This window comes from Anguilla anguilla, chromosome 13, assembly GCF_013347855.1.
Source record: "Anguilla anguilla isolate fAngAng1 chromosome 13, fAngAng1.pri, whole genome shotgun sequence".
In the NCBI taxonomy this organism is placed as follows: domain Eukaryota; kingdom Metazoa; phylum Chordata; class Actinopteri; order Anguilliformes; family Anguillidae; genus Anguilla; species Anguilla anguilla.
In genome coordinates this window covers 21012452-21028052 of record NC_049213.1, presented here as the reverse complement: position 1 = coordinate 21028052, position 15601 = coordinate 21012452, and the positions used below count along the sequence as shown (strand labels likewise).

At 43.4% G+C, this 15601-nt stretch overlaps 1 protein-coding gene and 1 pseudogene across 1 annotated transcript; one reads left to right on the top strand and one right to left on the bottom strand.

Annotated features, from left to right (window-relative positions):
* Positions 1-1032: 1032 nt before the first annotated feature.
* Positions 1033-11892, top strand: LOC118210740 (annotated as a pseudogene).
* A 2095-nt stretch (positions 11893-13987) lies between these two features.
* LOC118211021 (protein B4) lies at positions 13988-15420 on the bottom strand. Its single transcript, XM_035387721.1, has 5 exons — positions 15275-15420; positions 14916-15190; positions 14587-14683; positions 14350-14393; positions 13988-14278 (listed from the first exon to the last, which is right to left on the bottom strand). Exons 1-5 carry the CDS (start codon positions 15375-15377, stop codon positions 14069-14071), a joined length of 729 nt encoding a protein of 242 aa, XP_035243612.1. The 5' UTR covers positions 15378-15420; the 3' UTR covers positions 13988-14068.
* Between the last annotated feature and the right edge of the window lie 181 nt (positions 15421-15601).

Below are 15601 nucleotides of genomic sequence, written 5' to 3'. Positions count from 1 at the left end.
GGAGTTCTGAGACATAAGTGAGAAAATCTTGCCAACTATTGTACGTAAAGCAAAATTATACCCTGTCAAAATGTCCAAAAATCAAATAAAGACATGATATTGTTAATATCAAGCCTGACATTTCCCTTTAATTTCAATTAGCTCTTTTTCATTTCAATTTCATTTCATTTCAATAGCCTACCCCTGCTGCACTTCATTATTATAAATAGCTAATTATAATTTTTTATACAGATTATATAAAAATATATAAATATGTATAATATATAATAAATATGTTTTATGCATGTAGGCTATTTCCCACAGATGAAACAAATAGCACAGCACTATACAATTTGCTACAGCCACACGTGTGGTGCTATAACCACATTGAATGCAGTGTGTGACAGTGCAGGAACAGTATTTCCATTCATAATTTAGTTGCAGTTGGCTATGCATAAGGATAACTAGGAGGTGTAAAGTGATACTGTAATTATATAGCATCAAATAGCTCCGACTTATATACATAGTATCCAAAGTGTTTAATTTTACTTGCGGACAGGCTGTTCTTGTATAGACCTATGATATGGATTAAATGTCGGGCAACACGGATCTGAGCCTTTCTGTGTACAGTGTGCATGTTCTCCCCGTGTTCACGTAGATTTCCTGCGGGTAGGCTACTCCGCTTTCCTCTCACAGTCCGAAGTCAAGTAAGTAGACTCATTGAAGACATTAAATTGGCTATAGGTACGAGCGTGTGAGTGAACAATAGACCGTATACGAGTGTACGGTCAGTGAATTGCGTGTGTCCGCTGTGATAGATTGGTGGCCTGTCCTGGGTGTATTCCTGCCACTCGCCCAATGCACGCCGGGATAGGCTCCAGCGCCCCCCCACAATTGAATCAATAATTTGCCAATATTACACAATATCGATATGATAGCGGGGTAAATGTGATCACTCGGATTTAACATTCTCCGTAACAAAACGTCCCAGTTCATTGAGCTCAGTGGTCTAAACAGCGCACTAATTTATTCTAGCCTACGTCTTACGCAATGCGCTTTGACGTCAAGGGAGTCGTCTGCCCGGAGAAATGAACAGCCTCTCTACTGTCCTGTAAGTGTGTTTATGTGCCGGTTAGATGTCTAACGTTAGCTTCTTTGTCATTATCATAAACGAACTTTGATTTGTGCCTTGATTTTGGAAGATTTATATTTCCATTCGCGAGAGCGGGGGTGGATGATGCGGGATGTACCAGGGCGACTTAACTATAGCCTACATAAAAGCTTCTGACCGTTTCTGCAGGCTTGTATGACAGCGCTCGGGTTAATCTGCCTCCGCTGCACCCATAGGTACTGCAACTAACATGCCTCTATACAGTAATTAACCATGACATTAGGATTTTAACACCACAGGTTACCGACCTCAGGTCGTGAGTGGTATTTTTCCCTGGCCAGTTTATCCCTCAGAGCCATGCCGGACGGGACGCTGCACTTCCAGGAGTCTGTGTGTGTGTGAGTGAGTGAATGTTTCTCCCTTGCTGGTGGTAAATCTTTAAATTAATCAGAATGCGTGCTAGAACAGTTGCAAACTTGTCGAACTACAGCAAAGACGACTCTTCTTTCAAGACCTGCAGATCGTGCTGAAGTAGGCTACAGAATCGGATCTGCATAGCTAATAGAGCGTCGCTGCTTTAACCAGTCAATTACCCCTTATAATAGTATGGTCAAAGATAAAGGATAAGAGATCCCAGTCTGTAAATTGGTATACACCAGACTGTATAGAACAACGCATGAAAATATTAATTTGAGATTAAATTCTTTATTTTAATGTTTTTTTCCCATCAAAAGTATACCAGTGGTCATTACTCTAAGGTTACATTATGGGTGCCAAATATCAGAAAAATCTGAGAGGTCAAGGTTAAAAAGGGTAAATTTTTGCCCAGCATGACCCAAATGACCCATCATTTGGGGAGTGTGTGTGCAGACAAGTGTGTACTCTTCTGCAGAGTGCATGCTGTCAGGCAATGCTTCTTTTCATTTCTGAGCTGTGCAATCATTCATTCAGAATACATGTAATGCACAGCCAGCAAAGGCAGGGAACTTGTCTACTTAAATAGGGAAATATTTTTAATTGCTGCTCCACTCTTTTGCTTGGCAAACCATTCTACTTGAGGATGTGGACTCCTCCTCTTTGTCAACCACAACATGATTGGATAAATCAAATATGGGAGGAGCACCAAAATCCTGCCCAGAACTTGAGACTGATGGTCAAGCAGGTGGCAAAGAGTCTCATATTGTATAACTGTAAGGATTGTCATAAAGGGAGTGAATGGGAGACTGTATTGAGGCAGGTCCCTTAATAACCATTAACTGAGCATGTGCGGACCTCATTAGGACCAAATTTTGAAATACATGCAAATCTCAAGTACGCCAACATTCTGGGGCAGTGTCAACATTGTTAAAATAATGTTGAAGCAATGCTTTTAAAACAACAGAATACTGGAGTGCTTTGGTTGAGACTTTGTGTGGATATACCGTTAGTGTACTCTGTTAGAAAGTACTTTTCAATGGAAGGTTACAGGGTCTGTGGATGTTCTTGAATAACCATGGCATTATATTAGAAAAGAGACGCTACTGTTGAGTTTTTCAAATTAAAATTATTGACACTTTGAATGCAATGCCACAAAAACTTAGTCCCGTTGAAATCCATTGTATCAAGAGGAGCTACAGCGGATATCTAGAAATCTCAGCAAAAATATCTTCATTTAATATTTGGTGAACTGTTCCTTTAAAACCTTTTAGGGTACCACATACCTTTGGAGACAAAAAGCACACCCTCCTGTTCTCCTGAAATACAGATGTCACTGTAAAGAAGTCACTTTGAAATGGCCTGAAATAATAAGTTTGTTATTATTATCATTAGGCCTGGAGAGGTAAAATTTTGTGAATGCCCTGCCTGGTTGCAGCGTGATACTGAGCTGCATACCCGGCCCCTGAGCTTTGCCCCCATTTTTCTCCTTTCTCAGGTCAGTGTGTTGCCCCCCCTGGGCCCCCTCGTATGCAGTGGAACCACGATGGAGAGAGACCCAGAGGAGGTGGGGGTGGGTAGCCACAGTGTGGAATTTGAGCACGGCCACTCCAGAATTACCCACAATGCACTAGAGAACATAGGTGCCCTGGGTCAGGGTTTCAAGCAACTCTTTAACCACCAGCGGCGCCGCTCATCTGTCTCGCCACATGACATTGGCCCTGCCCTTTCCACGGTTTCAACAGGAAGCCCTGCCCCTGAGCCTTTTCAGGCAGGGCTGGAGGCTGGGGATGCTCTGCTCCTTCCCGACACTGTGTCACAGCCTGCTGTTCTGAGCCGTGTGCTGCAGCAGGTAATGAAGCAGGGTGCTAGCCTGCAGACTCGCCGCCATCCAACCTCTGAAATCCACAGGGTTGGCCCTCAGCCCCGCCCACGCTCCGCCTCTGCTACCGACACTGCCTGCAGTGCTGCCCTGCTAGAGAACCCAATGGCGTCTGCTTGTCTCTCTGCCCAGGACTATAACTGGGTAAGTACTGTACAATTTCACAGTAATATTGTTATAGTAGTACAATACAGAAATTTGCAGCAATACTCATTTATATTACTCAGGTTTTTAGTAAATACTCAGGTTTTCAATAATGGTCAGTTTTTTGATGGTTGAGATATTAACGGGTGTAATTTCTATGACATAAATTTACGATTAATATCTCAACCATGCATTTCAAAGCCGTTATGTGCTTTAATAAAGTAAAAGTATCATGTCACCACCACTCAAATTTCATACTAGTCCGCCAACACAAGATATAGGCTACACAGTTGGTGTACTTCGGTAGAAGTAGCTAGGTGAAAACGTGCAGAGGTTAAGCTCTGTGGATGCTCGCAAGTAACTGCTGGATTAGATGTGCAATGAGACTTTGATGTTGAATTTTTCTAATATAAATTATTGGAGCTTTGAGGCCACACGAAGATAGGCCAGCAAGGAGCCTTTTATCTATGTGAACAGCGGAGAATATCAAGACATTTCGCATATCATCAAAACTATCAGTATGGACAAATACTACTCCAGGTAAGTGGAAACATACCTTAATTTTATTTTTGGGTGAACTGCCCATTTAAGGCTACACAGGCATGGGCAAATCACAAATCCAGGTGGTAGTCCTCTAAGCCACCAAGCAGACAAAATCTGCCAAATAACTAGATTTGTAATCAAACGGTTCACATGTGGTTAAAGTGCAGTTTCACAGCCTGTATTAAAGGTTTTTTTAAAAATACATTTTGGTTTCACCGTGTAGAAATCACAACACCCTTAAAACATAGCCCCCCATTTCAGTTGTGAAAGTAGTAATGTTTAGTACTTTGGTGCAAATACTTTGCATGCAATGACTGCTTGAAGTCTGTGACCCATAGGCATCACCAGGTGCTGAGTATCTCTTCTGGTGATCCTCTGCCACGCCTGTACTGCAGCCATTTTCAGCTCCGGCTTGTTTCGCAGGTTCAATTCCCGAGTAGGACACTGCTGTTGTACCCTTGAGCATGGTACTTAACCTGTATTCGGTCAGTATATATCCAGCTGTATAAGTGGATGCAATGCTATGTAATACTATGTAAAATGTTATGAGGTCGGTAAATGCCTGTAATGTAATTTTTTGGGGGCTGGTTGCCGTAAGTTTTTTCTTCAGCATGTGAAACGCATGTTCACATGGATTCAGATTGGGCAACTGACTTAGCCAGTCAAAATGTTTCATGTTTTTGGTTTTGAAATACTCCTTTGTTGATTTAGCAATATGTTGCACATCACTGTTGATTTGCTGTAGGATGAAGTGCCATCCAAAGAGTTTGGAGGTATTTGCTTGAACCTGAGTAGATAGAATGTTTCTGAACACTTCAGTTCATTCTGCTGCTGCTATCAGCAGTTATATCATCAATGAAGACAAGTAAGCCAGTACCTTTGGCAGCCATGCAAGGCCAAGCCATAGCACCCCCACCAGTATGTTTCACAGATTAGGTGGTATGCTTTGCATCTTGGGAAGTTCCTTTTGGTCACAACACTTTGCTCTTGTCATCAGTCTGATACAAATGATTCTTGGTCTCATCTGTTCACTAGACCTTTTCCTGAACTCTGTCGGCCCTTTAAGGTACTTATTAGCAAACTGTAACCTGGCCATCCTGTTTTTGCAGCTAATTGTTGGTTTGCATCTTGCAGTGCAGCCTCTTGTGGAAGTAGTCACTGACATCTCCACACCTGCCTCCTGAAGAGTGTTTCTGATCTGTTGAACAGGTGTTTGGGGGTTTTTCTTCATTGTGGCGAGAATTTTCATCAATTGTAGAGGTCTTCCTTAGCTTACCAGGCCCTTTGCAATTATTGTGTTCACAAGTACTTTCTTTCTTCTGAATGATGTTCCAAACAGCTGATTTTGGTAAGCATAAGGTTTAGCCTACTGCATGTCTCTGACTGTTTTTTCTCTTCTTCTTATTTCTGAGCCTCATAATGGCTTCCTTGACTGTCATCAGCAAAACTCGGGTCCACATGTTGACAAACACCAATAACAGACTCCAAAAACAATCAAAAGCCTATAATCAAGAGTAGGTAATGCATACTGTTTACACCCACACTAAGGAAGCGACTCCCAAGCGTTATGGTGCCCTCATGTGGGCGGGTGTATGATATGTGTAAGAAGTGCTGTAATTTACAGTAGGCTATACATGGTGAAACCAAAATGCGCAAATATACCCTTTAATAAAAACTGAGTATGCACTTGGACCACATGTGAATTTTGTGAATATGTCTTTGTCCCAAACATTATGGAGCTCACTGTATATGCCCATCCCTCCTATCCAATACACACGTAGGCTACAGCAGTACAATCCTTTTGTATGCATATCCTTGAGACATTCAGATAGAATAGAGACATTGTGCCGTTGTTGTTTCTTTAGCTGTTTTGAAGCTAATATGGCTGTTTACATGCGTGAATTCTTGGTCGGAAATTCCGTGTGACCATGGCTCTGTAATTAAATTTGTATTAGGTTTGGGGATTTATTAAAAGCCCTTGGTTGCATGTCTGATGGATTTACACAGAAACGCAGGTTACAGAAACATTCAGAAATATGAATAGAAATTACGGAGCCCTCCGTAAGAAATACAGGTTTTACTGTAACAGTCCCTCGTTTTATAGCAACATTATACTCGGCGTTAGTTATTTATCACTGGAAAGCTAACGTTAGCGCACTGACCTAATTCTAAGGCAATTTGCCAGCATGAGCCAGTGGATTCCGTCTGCAGCGGATGGGAGAATATGTGACACCGTGACATGACTTGGTGCAATTGATATTATATTAAGCAAATAGGTTACACCATTTTTGTGCATTTGCTTCGGACTTAGCCTTATGCTGAACATGTCACTGTCACTGATATGCAGCGTTTGTTCCATGGATTTTAGATCAGCAGTTCTTCCCAAGCTTTTGCTGTGCAGTGCAGTAAGCGAGTGACGTCATCACCTCTGATCTCAGGTCACGCTACTGCTGATTTCAGGCTGTAATGTGGGAGGAGCTGGTCTGGTAGGTGCCGCTAGCTTCAACCGTTAAACGCGGTGTCAATCTAAAGACGGTAATTTAGCGATAGCTCCGATAAGAAAATGGATTGGACCTAAGTGACAGCGGGTTAAATGTGATTTGTACAACTACCTTGGGGAAATGCACTGGCAAAAGATAAATCATTCGGCGAATGATGTGGTAAGATTTAACTTTATAGCAGCCCAAAACGTCTTTTTCAAAACCCAACAACTTCATATATATATGAAGCATAATAATTTTTTAGTACCCTAGCTAAGTTAATTGTGTTTCCTTTGAAAATCTTTATCTTTAATCGTATTGTGCTCTCCAGGTATTCAGGTAACATTAGCTAGCTAGTTTCTTAGCGCATATTCCAACTAGCTACCGGTAGATTTAAGTTAAAGTTCAGTAGCTACAGAGCTAGTTAAGCTATGATTTTTGCCATCGTCGGTGAATGGGCAACCAGAACATTTCGTACCCGCAGGTTAGTGATTCCATAAACTAGAATTATTCTTATGTCTGTGGATTAATATCACGTTTGTAATATTTTTTTCTAAACATATGTTCTCTTTCAATTTTAAACAGCCACCAAGAGATGTGCGCGCGTGGCGCTCCCGTGCCCTTTAAATGATAATAATTCTGTAACGTTATTCTTAATCACGCTCGGGCCGTTATCTGCTACGACAGGCCAATTACCGTTGCGGACAAATTTCACAGCTCAAAGAACTCCATTTGTTGACATGTCTGTTTTAATCAGAGCAGTGACCAGAATTTCAGTAGCGCTTTGGTTGCTGGCTGAATTTGAAATGAAAGAGACATGTGTTCGTCAAATTTATGATAAGTGCATGACAAGCATGTGTTCAGAATTCAGCTAACATCATCCCAAAGACAGTTAGCTAGGTATACATGTATAACTAACTAACTAGCTAGTTAACTCTCCTCTTGTCTTTCTGTTCCTCACCACCTTTCTTTGCCTGTGTTTCTCTATTTGCCTGTCTTCTGTCTCTGGCAGCAGTTGGAGGTGAGTGGTCTGGCCATGGGGTTGGTGCCACTGGATGGGGTGTGTGCCACAGATGGTGTGGCCAACCCATCAGACCCCCAGCGCAGCCGGCAGGGTTTTGCGCAGCTGCAGCAGAAGGTTCTCCGGCTGACGGAGCAGATCAGGGTGGAGCAGGCGGCACGCGACGACAATGTGGCAGAGTACCTGAAGCTGGCCAACAATGCTGACCGGCTGCAGAGCACCCGCATCAAGCAAGTGTTTGAGAAGAAGAACCAGAAGTCAGCACAGACCGTCCTCCAGTTGCAGAAGAAGCTGGACCTGTACCAGCGCAAGCTGAGGGAGGCGGAGCAAGGGGGTTCTGTCCGGCAGCACAAGGATGTGCACCAGAGCCTGAGGGGCGTGGGCTCCAAGGTGACCACCAAGCCCAAAGAGTTTGCCTCCGCCGTACACAACAGATTCGGTAGCTCCGAGAATGTGTGGGTGGTGAAGGAGCTGCAGGAGGAGCCGCCAGCTGGGCCAGGGGAGGAGGCGCAGTCCAGTCCCCGTTACGGCAGTGAGGACGAGGGATCCAGCGCCACCTCGGGATCGATGGGGGCCCGCAGCACCTCTGGGGGCCCTGCACTGGAGAACCCACCGAGCTCAGGCCTGGAAGCCCTCCTCCATCAGCTCCAGGATGTGGGCCGGACGCAAGCACGGCTGGAGGAAGCTCTGGACAAGCTGAGAGGGCTCTATGAGAGGGACTACCAACTGCTCATGCAGGCCTTGCAAGACCAGCGCTACAGGTAAAACAGTGACAGCTAACGTTTAAACATTCACATAGATGCACTTAGTCGCAGAGATAGTCACTAGCATGCTGAGACTCACAGTGAAGCACTGAGAATAAGACATGTGCGGGGACTAACAGAGAGTCACACACTGAGATATGGAAGGGGTCCAAATTAAGCTTTCCTTTGGACAAATGGTTTTTTAAAAGTGATTTAAATGTGCACTGTTGGGAAATTCATATTTAACTGTAAATCAAAAGTGGGCTAAATATACACTGAAGTCCTTTAAGATACTTTTGCTGTTCTTGACTGAGCTTGCATGATACAGTGGAACCAGTCTGAATGCATTAAGTACAAACCCTGCCCATCTTCCCGGCAGACAAAACCAAGCACTCAAAGTATTTCAAAGGAATTCAGTCGCAATTGAGACAGGTCTGCTCAAAAAGAGCAACAAATAAGTGAATCTGTAGATTCACAGAGAAATGCTGTGCTCAGCTGTGTGTGTCTGGACTGAGTAGCATCATAATGCTACTGTAATGCTAAAGTAACTGTAAAATCAATTGAGTAATGCTAATCATGTCCACTTTTAAAATGGAAAAACGGGGTGCATCTTTATCTAATGTTAGCAGCGCATACCCAACAGTTTCAAAAGACGGATGGTTTGGCTCAAGATTTGGTTCAAGCCACCTCATGGACCTTTAGTATCTAATGTCCCTGAAGCATTTGTCAGTATCTGTTACCAAAGCAGGTGTTACGGTAATAAATTAGCTAGATTGGCAAACCACCCCTCCACACCTCGTTTATACACGTGCATGGTTTATTTGGGCTGCATTCGCATTCCACAGTTAAAAAAAGAAAAAGAGTATATCGAACATTTTCTGCCTTATTTTTCTCTGATGACACCCCTTCTTAGCAAAGGCATGGCACCATATGTGAATGGATTGCAATGGAATGGAATTGTAGGAAATTTCCTGCTTGCCCATTCGGATTATAATTTGCTTGTCCGATTAGGCTATGTGTTCTACAGACAAACCTTAATATAGAGGCCTGCTCAGAGACGTGCTTAGGCTAAGGGACACAGCTTCACACGGGCAGCGTTGGGGAGTATTCTCAGACTCATCGTTGTGTGCACAAACTGCGTTCTTTCGCCAGTACTGCAGGTATCTGGCGTAGGCCATCTGCTGGACTGCAGAATGAAAAGAAGCTGCCTGCTCTTGGCTGCACTCTCCTGAATTGGCTGAGGGTGCGACAAGCTAACAGTCATGATTTGGCATTCCAAATTGCGGGGATAAAAGAAAAATGGGGAATGGAAAAAGTTGTGTGAAGAACAGCAAAAGTAGCCTGTTGCTTTACAGATGTGAACGGCTGGAAGAGCAGCTTAATGACCTGATGGAGCTCCACCAGAATGAGGTGCTCAACCTGAAGCAGGATTTGGCCAGCGTGGAGGAGAAGATTGCATACCAATCCTACGAGAGAGGGAGGGATGTGCAGGTCAGCCACCCTCTCCCAAAACAAAGATGTCCTGATCACTTTCTGCTCATGAGCACCACACACCGAAACATGGCCTAGTGCACACCTCTGAAATAACACAGCACACACCTGCAACACACTCCTGAACAACACAGCGCACACCTGCGCTGGGCACCTGAACATGACACAGAGCGCACCTGCACCACACACTGTAAAGTGCACATCTACATCACGCACCTTGTTACGACCTGGTTCTAGGGTCAGACCGTAACAGGGGAATGGGTAAGGGAAATGCACCGCAAACCAACCAGGAACTTCGGTCCCTATCTGCCTATCCAAATCTAACTGAAAACTGGCTAGTCTTCGAAGAGTACTGGGCACAGGGCAGCTTTGGACGCCGAGCTTTGGACAGTTAGTCGGTAATCTGACACCAAAAGTCTGAATAGTGTCCCCCTAACGGAGAGTTAAAACTCCACCTTGAGTACCTTCAAAAATATTAAAGGAAAAATAACACAGTGGTGTCTCAATGGAAGGATTTGTTGTCTAGCTGGGAAAACACTAACTAACCAGAGCACAATATGTGGCGGGCAGAGGGAAAAATGGGAAAAATTTGTTTGCTGATTGGATTTTCGTGGTCAAACACAAAATCCAATCAGCAAACAAAGCAGAAAGGCTAGGCGAGAATTGGAATTGAATACGCAAGTGAATGGTCAGAAACACAAAATCATGGGGCAAATAAACTAGAAAGGCTAAGGCAAGAATCGGAGTCAAAGGGAACGAGTCAGTGGTCATACACGAGATCTAATCAGCAAACAAACCAGAAGGGTTAGACTGGAATTTAAATCAAACAGAAATTGGGTTGAATATGCAAAGTCAAATGCAGCAATTACTTTACACATCACACCAAGCATGAGTTTGAACAGCTAGTCTCCACTGTTAAGTGGAAAATGGTTGTTTTTGTAAGCAGAGTAACTACCAGATGACGAAACAGAAAGATGAAACATACGCAACACAGACAAATGTAGGCATAAATTACGACAGGGGTAGTAACAACCTGAATGCCAAACAACTTACATGCCATATTCCTCCGTGTTCTCTGTGGGTAACACTAGGTTTGCATGTGCATGTGTGCCTGCATGCGTGTATGTTTGTGCGCGCACACGGATATGCGTATCGATTTGTTTGTGTGTGTGTGTGTGTTTGTGGGAAGGTGCACGCGTGTGCGTATATGTGTGTGGATATGCATGCATTCTGTTAAATTCCGTTTTGAGTAGTGCATTTTAGAGACGCTGTCACAAAGACACTTTACAGGAAAAAAAACAGGAAATAAGAAAACTGAAAAAGAATGAGCCTGAAACCAACCAAAAATACAGATAAATGGTGTTCAGCAGGACCCCCCTATCACTGACAGGGAAAAATATATATATATAAAAAAATAAAACTTCCCAATGCAATGAAAAATATTTTAGATTTAGGTTTTAAAATAGCAGGTGCAATAGCCCAAGCAAGGAAGATTATGGTAGTATTCAAGTCAGAAGAGCAAGACACGTAGGCCTCCAGGTGGCATCATGGCGTAGGCTTGAATCAGGACTGGTCTGTGTGCATGAGTGTTTGGAGGAGTCTGACTCCGTGACTGTGTTGCAGGAGGCTCTGGACGCGTGTCAGACACGTATCTGTAAGATGGAACTGCAGCAACAGCAGGGGGGGACAGATGGAAGGGGGCGAGGGCCGAGCGGGGCGCCCCCTTCTGGGCAAGCTCATCAATGTGCTGCTGGCGCTCATGGCTGTGCTGTTGGTGTGCGTCTCCGCGGCGGCCAACTGCGCCGTGCCCCTGCTGAAGACTCGCGCTCGAGCCCTGTGCTCCCTGCTCCTCCTCCTCCTGCTGGCCTTCCTCTGGAAGAACTGGGACACGCTCGCAGAACACCTGGACCACCACCTGGACCACCTCCTGGAGCTCTATGCATGACCAGACAGCAGCAGCACCTCAGCGCCACTCTGCAACCCAGTGGCCAGTTCTCTTTCAGCAAGTCAATCTGTTTACATTTTGGAGTGAAATTATTTCTTATAAGACATTTTAACACTGATGTATATTTTTTAGAATTTAATCAGCTGGTTATGTTTCTTGTGAGTGACTAAGCCCCCATTGTTTCGGACTAGAATTCTAAAGAATTCCACCTTGACTGTTTGTCCCCTTCCTCTCTCTCCCTTCTCTATTATGTGTGTGACCCACATGGTCCAGTCTGTTGCTCTGTACATGGTGCAGAGGTTGTGTGTACTGCAACATGATCCTGGGCAACAGGTGACCGTACAGGCTATGCCCAGAAGCCTATGGTTCCAAACTGTTGACCAGATGAAACCACCACCACTTTTATTTTTGCAGATTAAATAAACTAATTTAAAGGACTAATGCGTGGATCATTGTGAAACGGAGAGTAGGTTCAACTTCAATATCATGCTGGGTCATTTCAGTGTCACAAAGGCCACAGCCATGAAGGGGAGTCTAGTGATAGACCAATTATCGATTCCGATTTTTATTGGCAATATCCAGCATTTTCCCACATATCGGGTATCAGCTGCTTAATATCGGTACCAACAATATCCCAGTATAATCACATTCAGCATTACAAACCAAAGAACACTTGCCACTGTTTCTGAATTGGAATAGCGCAAAAGGCGACTGAGCCACACAGTGTGGCACTAGCTCATCACTTCGCTTGCTGCTGCAGTTGCTATTCGCAAGGGACATTGTACGACAGGTAAGAACCATAAATGCTTAAAGATAACACTCATGTTGGCTCAATATTGTAGCAAAAAAATTGAAATTAGATGAGCTAACCCAAGCAATATAGTTAGCAACAAATTTGTATCATCCCATAAATTTCAGCTTTTATTCCATGGTATACCATGGTACACTATGGTAGATACTATGGTACTATTGAATGTACCATAGTGCCCTACAATATGTACCATCCCATACGTAATATATATATATTACGAAATATATATTGACATACACTATATGACAAAAAATACCTGGACACCCCTTGGTCTAGGGCTGTTTTTCATGGTTTGGGCTCTCTCTTAATGAGAACTCTTTAGACTACTTTTGCAGTTGAAGAGGGAGAACTGAATGCATACTGTCTGTATACATTATGTTGGCTATTAACTAATTTAACCGTATGTAATCTCACTTCCCCATTCGATCACATCAAAATGTGTATATAATTCTAAAGATTGCTGAAAAAGAGCAGGCGATTTGATTTTATAGGGCTTATTTCTTGCTTTTAATTCAATTAAATTATGTTTAACATTGTGAATCATGAAACAGGACTACTTCCATTTGGCTGGTGCATTTCATTTTTTATAATATCTGACACTTACCCTTTACATCCCATTATGTATTTCCTGAAATTAATATTAATAGTTCAAGAAAAACAACCCTGCAATTACACTGAAAATGCCATCTGTGCATATAAACTTAAATGCTGCTACCATTTAAAAAAATCTGTCAGTTGACTTTCCGTTTTGATTCCACATGGCTAAACAATATTTAAGTGTAGCATGGACTCACTTTTAACAAGCAGCATCAGAAATGGCACCATCGAAAACGGTGAAAAGGCACATTTGAGAAGTTATGCATTTTGAACATCAATTAAGATTTGTTGCCATTGGAAAACTTTAAATTCACAATCAGTTTTGTTGGCTGCTATAGACAACTTTAATTACTTTCTGGATTGATTCAAAAAGTAATTTGTCAATGAGTAGAGGAGAATCTATGTATAGCTGCATTAATGAAAATTTCTCCCAGTAAGGTCATGAATTCACCTCACTTTCATCCTGCACCCAGTGCTGATCTGACAGTTACTTTAATTTCCATCTACTCAATCTCATAAGATTTGATAATGCAAATGCCACATTGAGTCAATCTTGCCATCTGTCAATTTCCAAAACACTGAAATTGGAAGTTATGAAAAATTGTGCATAAATTGACTCAGCTTTTGCCATTTAAATGCCTCCAATCTGATACCTTGCATTCTGTGAAAAACACTTGTCATTAAAACAGCAGATTGTGCAGTAGTTCCAGTTTTAAAGGTGTTCCTTCAAGGAACTGTTCCTTTAGTGTAGATTGAGGGGCAAAGAGTGGTGTGCCGCCCCCCCCCCCCCCCCCCCCCCCCCCAGCTTAAGTATTCCTCCAAACACTCCAAAAGTAATCCAAATCTTTATTTAAACTGTACAATGCATAATGGGAAATTAAAAATGTACACATAAAACAAAGTCCCTTCACTGTGCATTCTTCCCTCGTTTACCAGGCTTTTTAGCAGCAGCTTCACCTTCTCCCTCCAGCTGGTTGGCCAGAGATTTGGCATTGCGTGCCTTTGGCACAGTCGCCACTTTAGTCTTTGCCGCGGCTTTCTTGGCACCTTCCTTGGCTGCCTTCGGCTTCTTGGCAGGAGCCACTTTAGAGGCGAGAGCCTCTGTGGAACCAGAGTCCTAAACACAAGATTGTCATGAGCCAACCCCACTGAGAACCCTGCCCTCCCGCCCAAATGGTACACACCCACCTCATCCTTAAGCTTTTTGGGCACAGGTTTTGTCTTCTTGGATCCTGCAGCAGTTACAAGTGTTAATAAAATCACAAGTTCCAAGTTTGAGCAGATCAGTAGCAGCCAATTTCTTGACTGACAAGCTTTGGACCAGAACAGCAGCCAGACTTCCCAAAACCTAAGTTCTGTACTAGTCATAAACAGCCCTTTGGTCCAGTTAATCATTTTTGCAATTGGGTAAATTCCTGGTGTTACCTGTTCCCTTGGACTTAGTCTCCACTTTTGATTTCTCCACATTAGGATCAGAATTCTCAGTCCCTTTTGGCTCTTTAGTTTTGCCCCGAACTGCAAGCTGGAAAGGGGGGGGGGGGGGGTCATTTCAAACTACCGGTACATTCCCATCAATTACTCGGTGGGGACTACAAATCTGACACGTACAAATATTTAAAAAAAAACTGGTCAAACTGGACGTCGGGCAACCCTAATCTTGTCAGCAGTGTGCAACACTACTCTGACCAAATTCCAATTTTACTAATGCATTTTAATAAAGTGTGTTAAATCAACAGAATGCGAACAGCACTTACTCGAAATCTCCCCTGTGCGCCATTTCCAGTGGAATTCGCAGGCCTCACCAGAGTCCCGACCTCGAGTCCTTTAGTTAACGCCTTGCGCAGCATATACTTCAGCCTGACCGCGTCCACCGACGGATACTTCTCTAAAATATACCCACGGATTGCTTGTGCGGACAGCCCCTTCCTGGTATCAAGCGCTTTAAGCGCCTCTTTGACCATTTCCATCGTCGATGGATGAGTTGATACTTTCCGGGTCACTGCCACTTTGCTCGACTCACCAGCAACATCTACAAAACATTTTAAGCGGCGGACAGGTTTCATATTAAATGCTCAGATTGAACAAAAGTTGAAATACGTCAGACGCTGCGTACCCAATTTAAGCTTTTCTGAGTTCTTCACTCCTTTCTTGGAAACGTCAGTCGAAGGTTGCCCTGGATCAGGCACTTCAAACGAGGCGGTTTTTTTGGGAGGCATAGTATAAGATACAATTTGCTCGTTTTCTAACTAGTTATAACCATACAACTCACAGACAACGAATTTTATAGGCCTACGTCATTCTTTGCCTCTAATTGCCAACAGGTGCTGCCAATCGGTTTTTTAAGAGCAGGACTACCAGTTGCAGTGGACTTTAAATTCCCGCGGCGAACCGTTTCATTGCCAAAGCAGTAAGAGACAGGAAATCCAGTGATTCCTGCAAC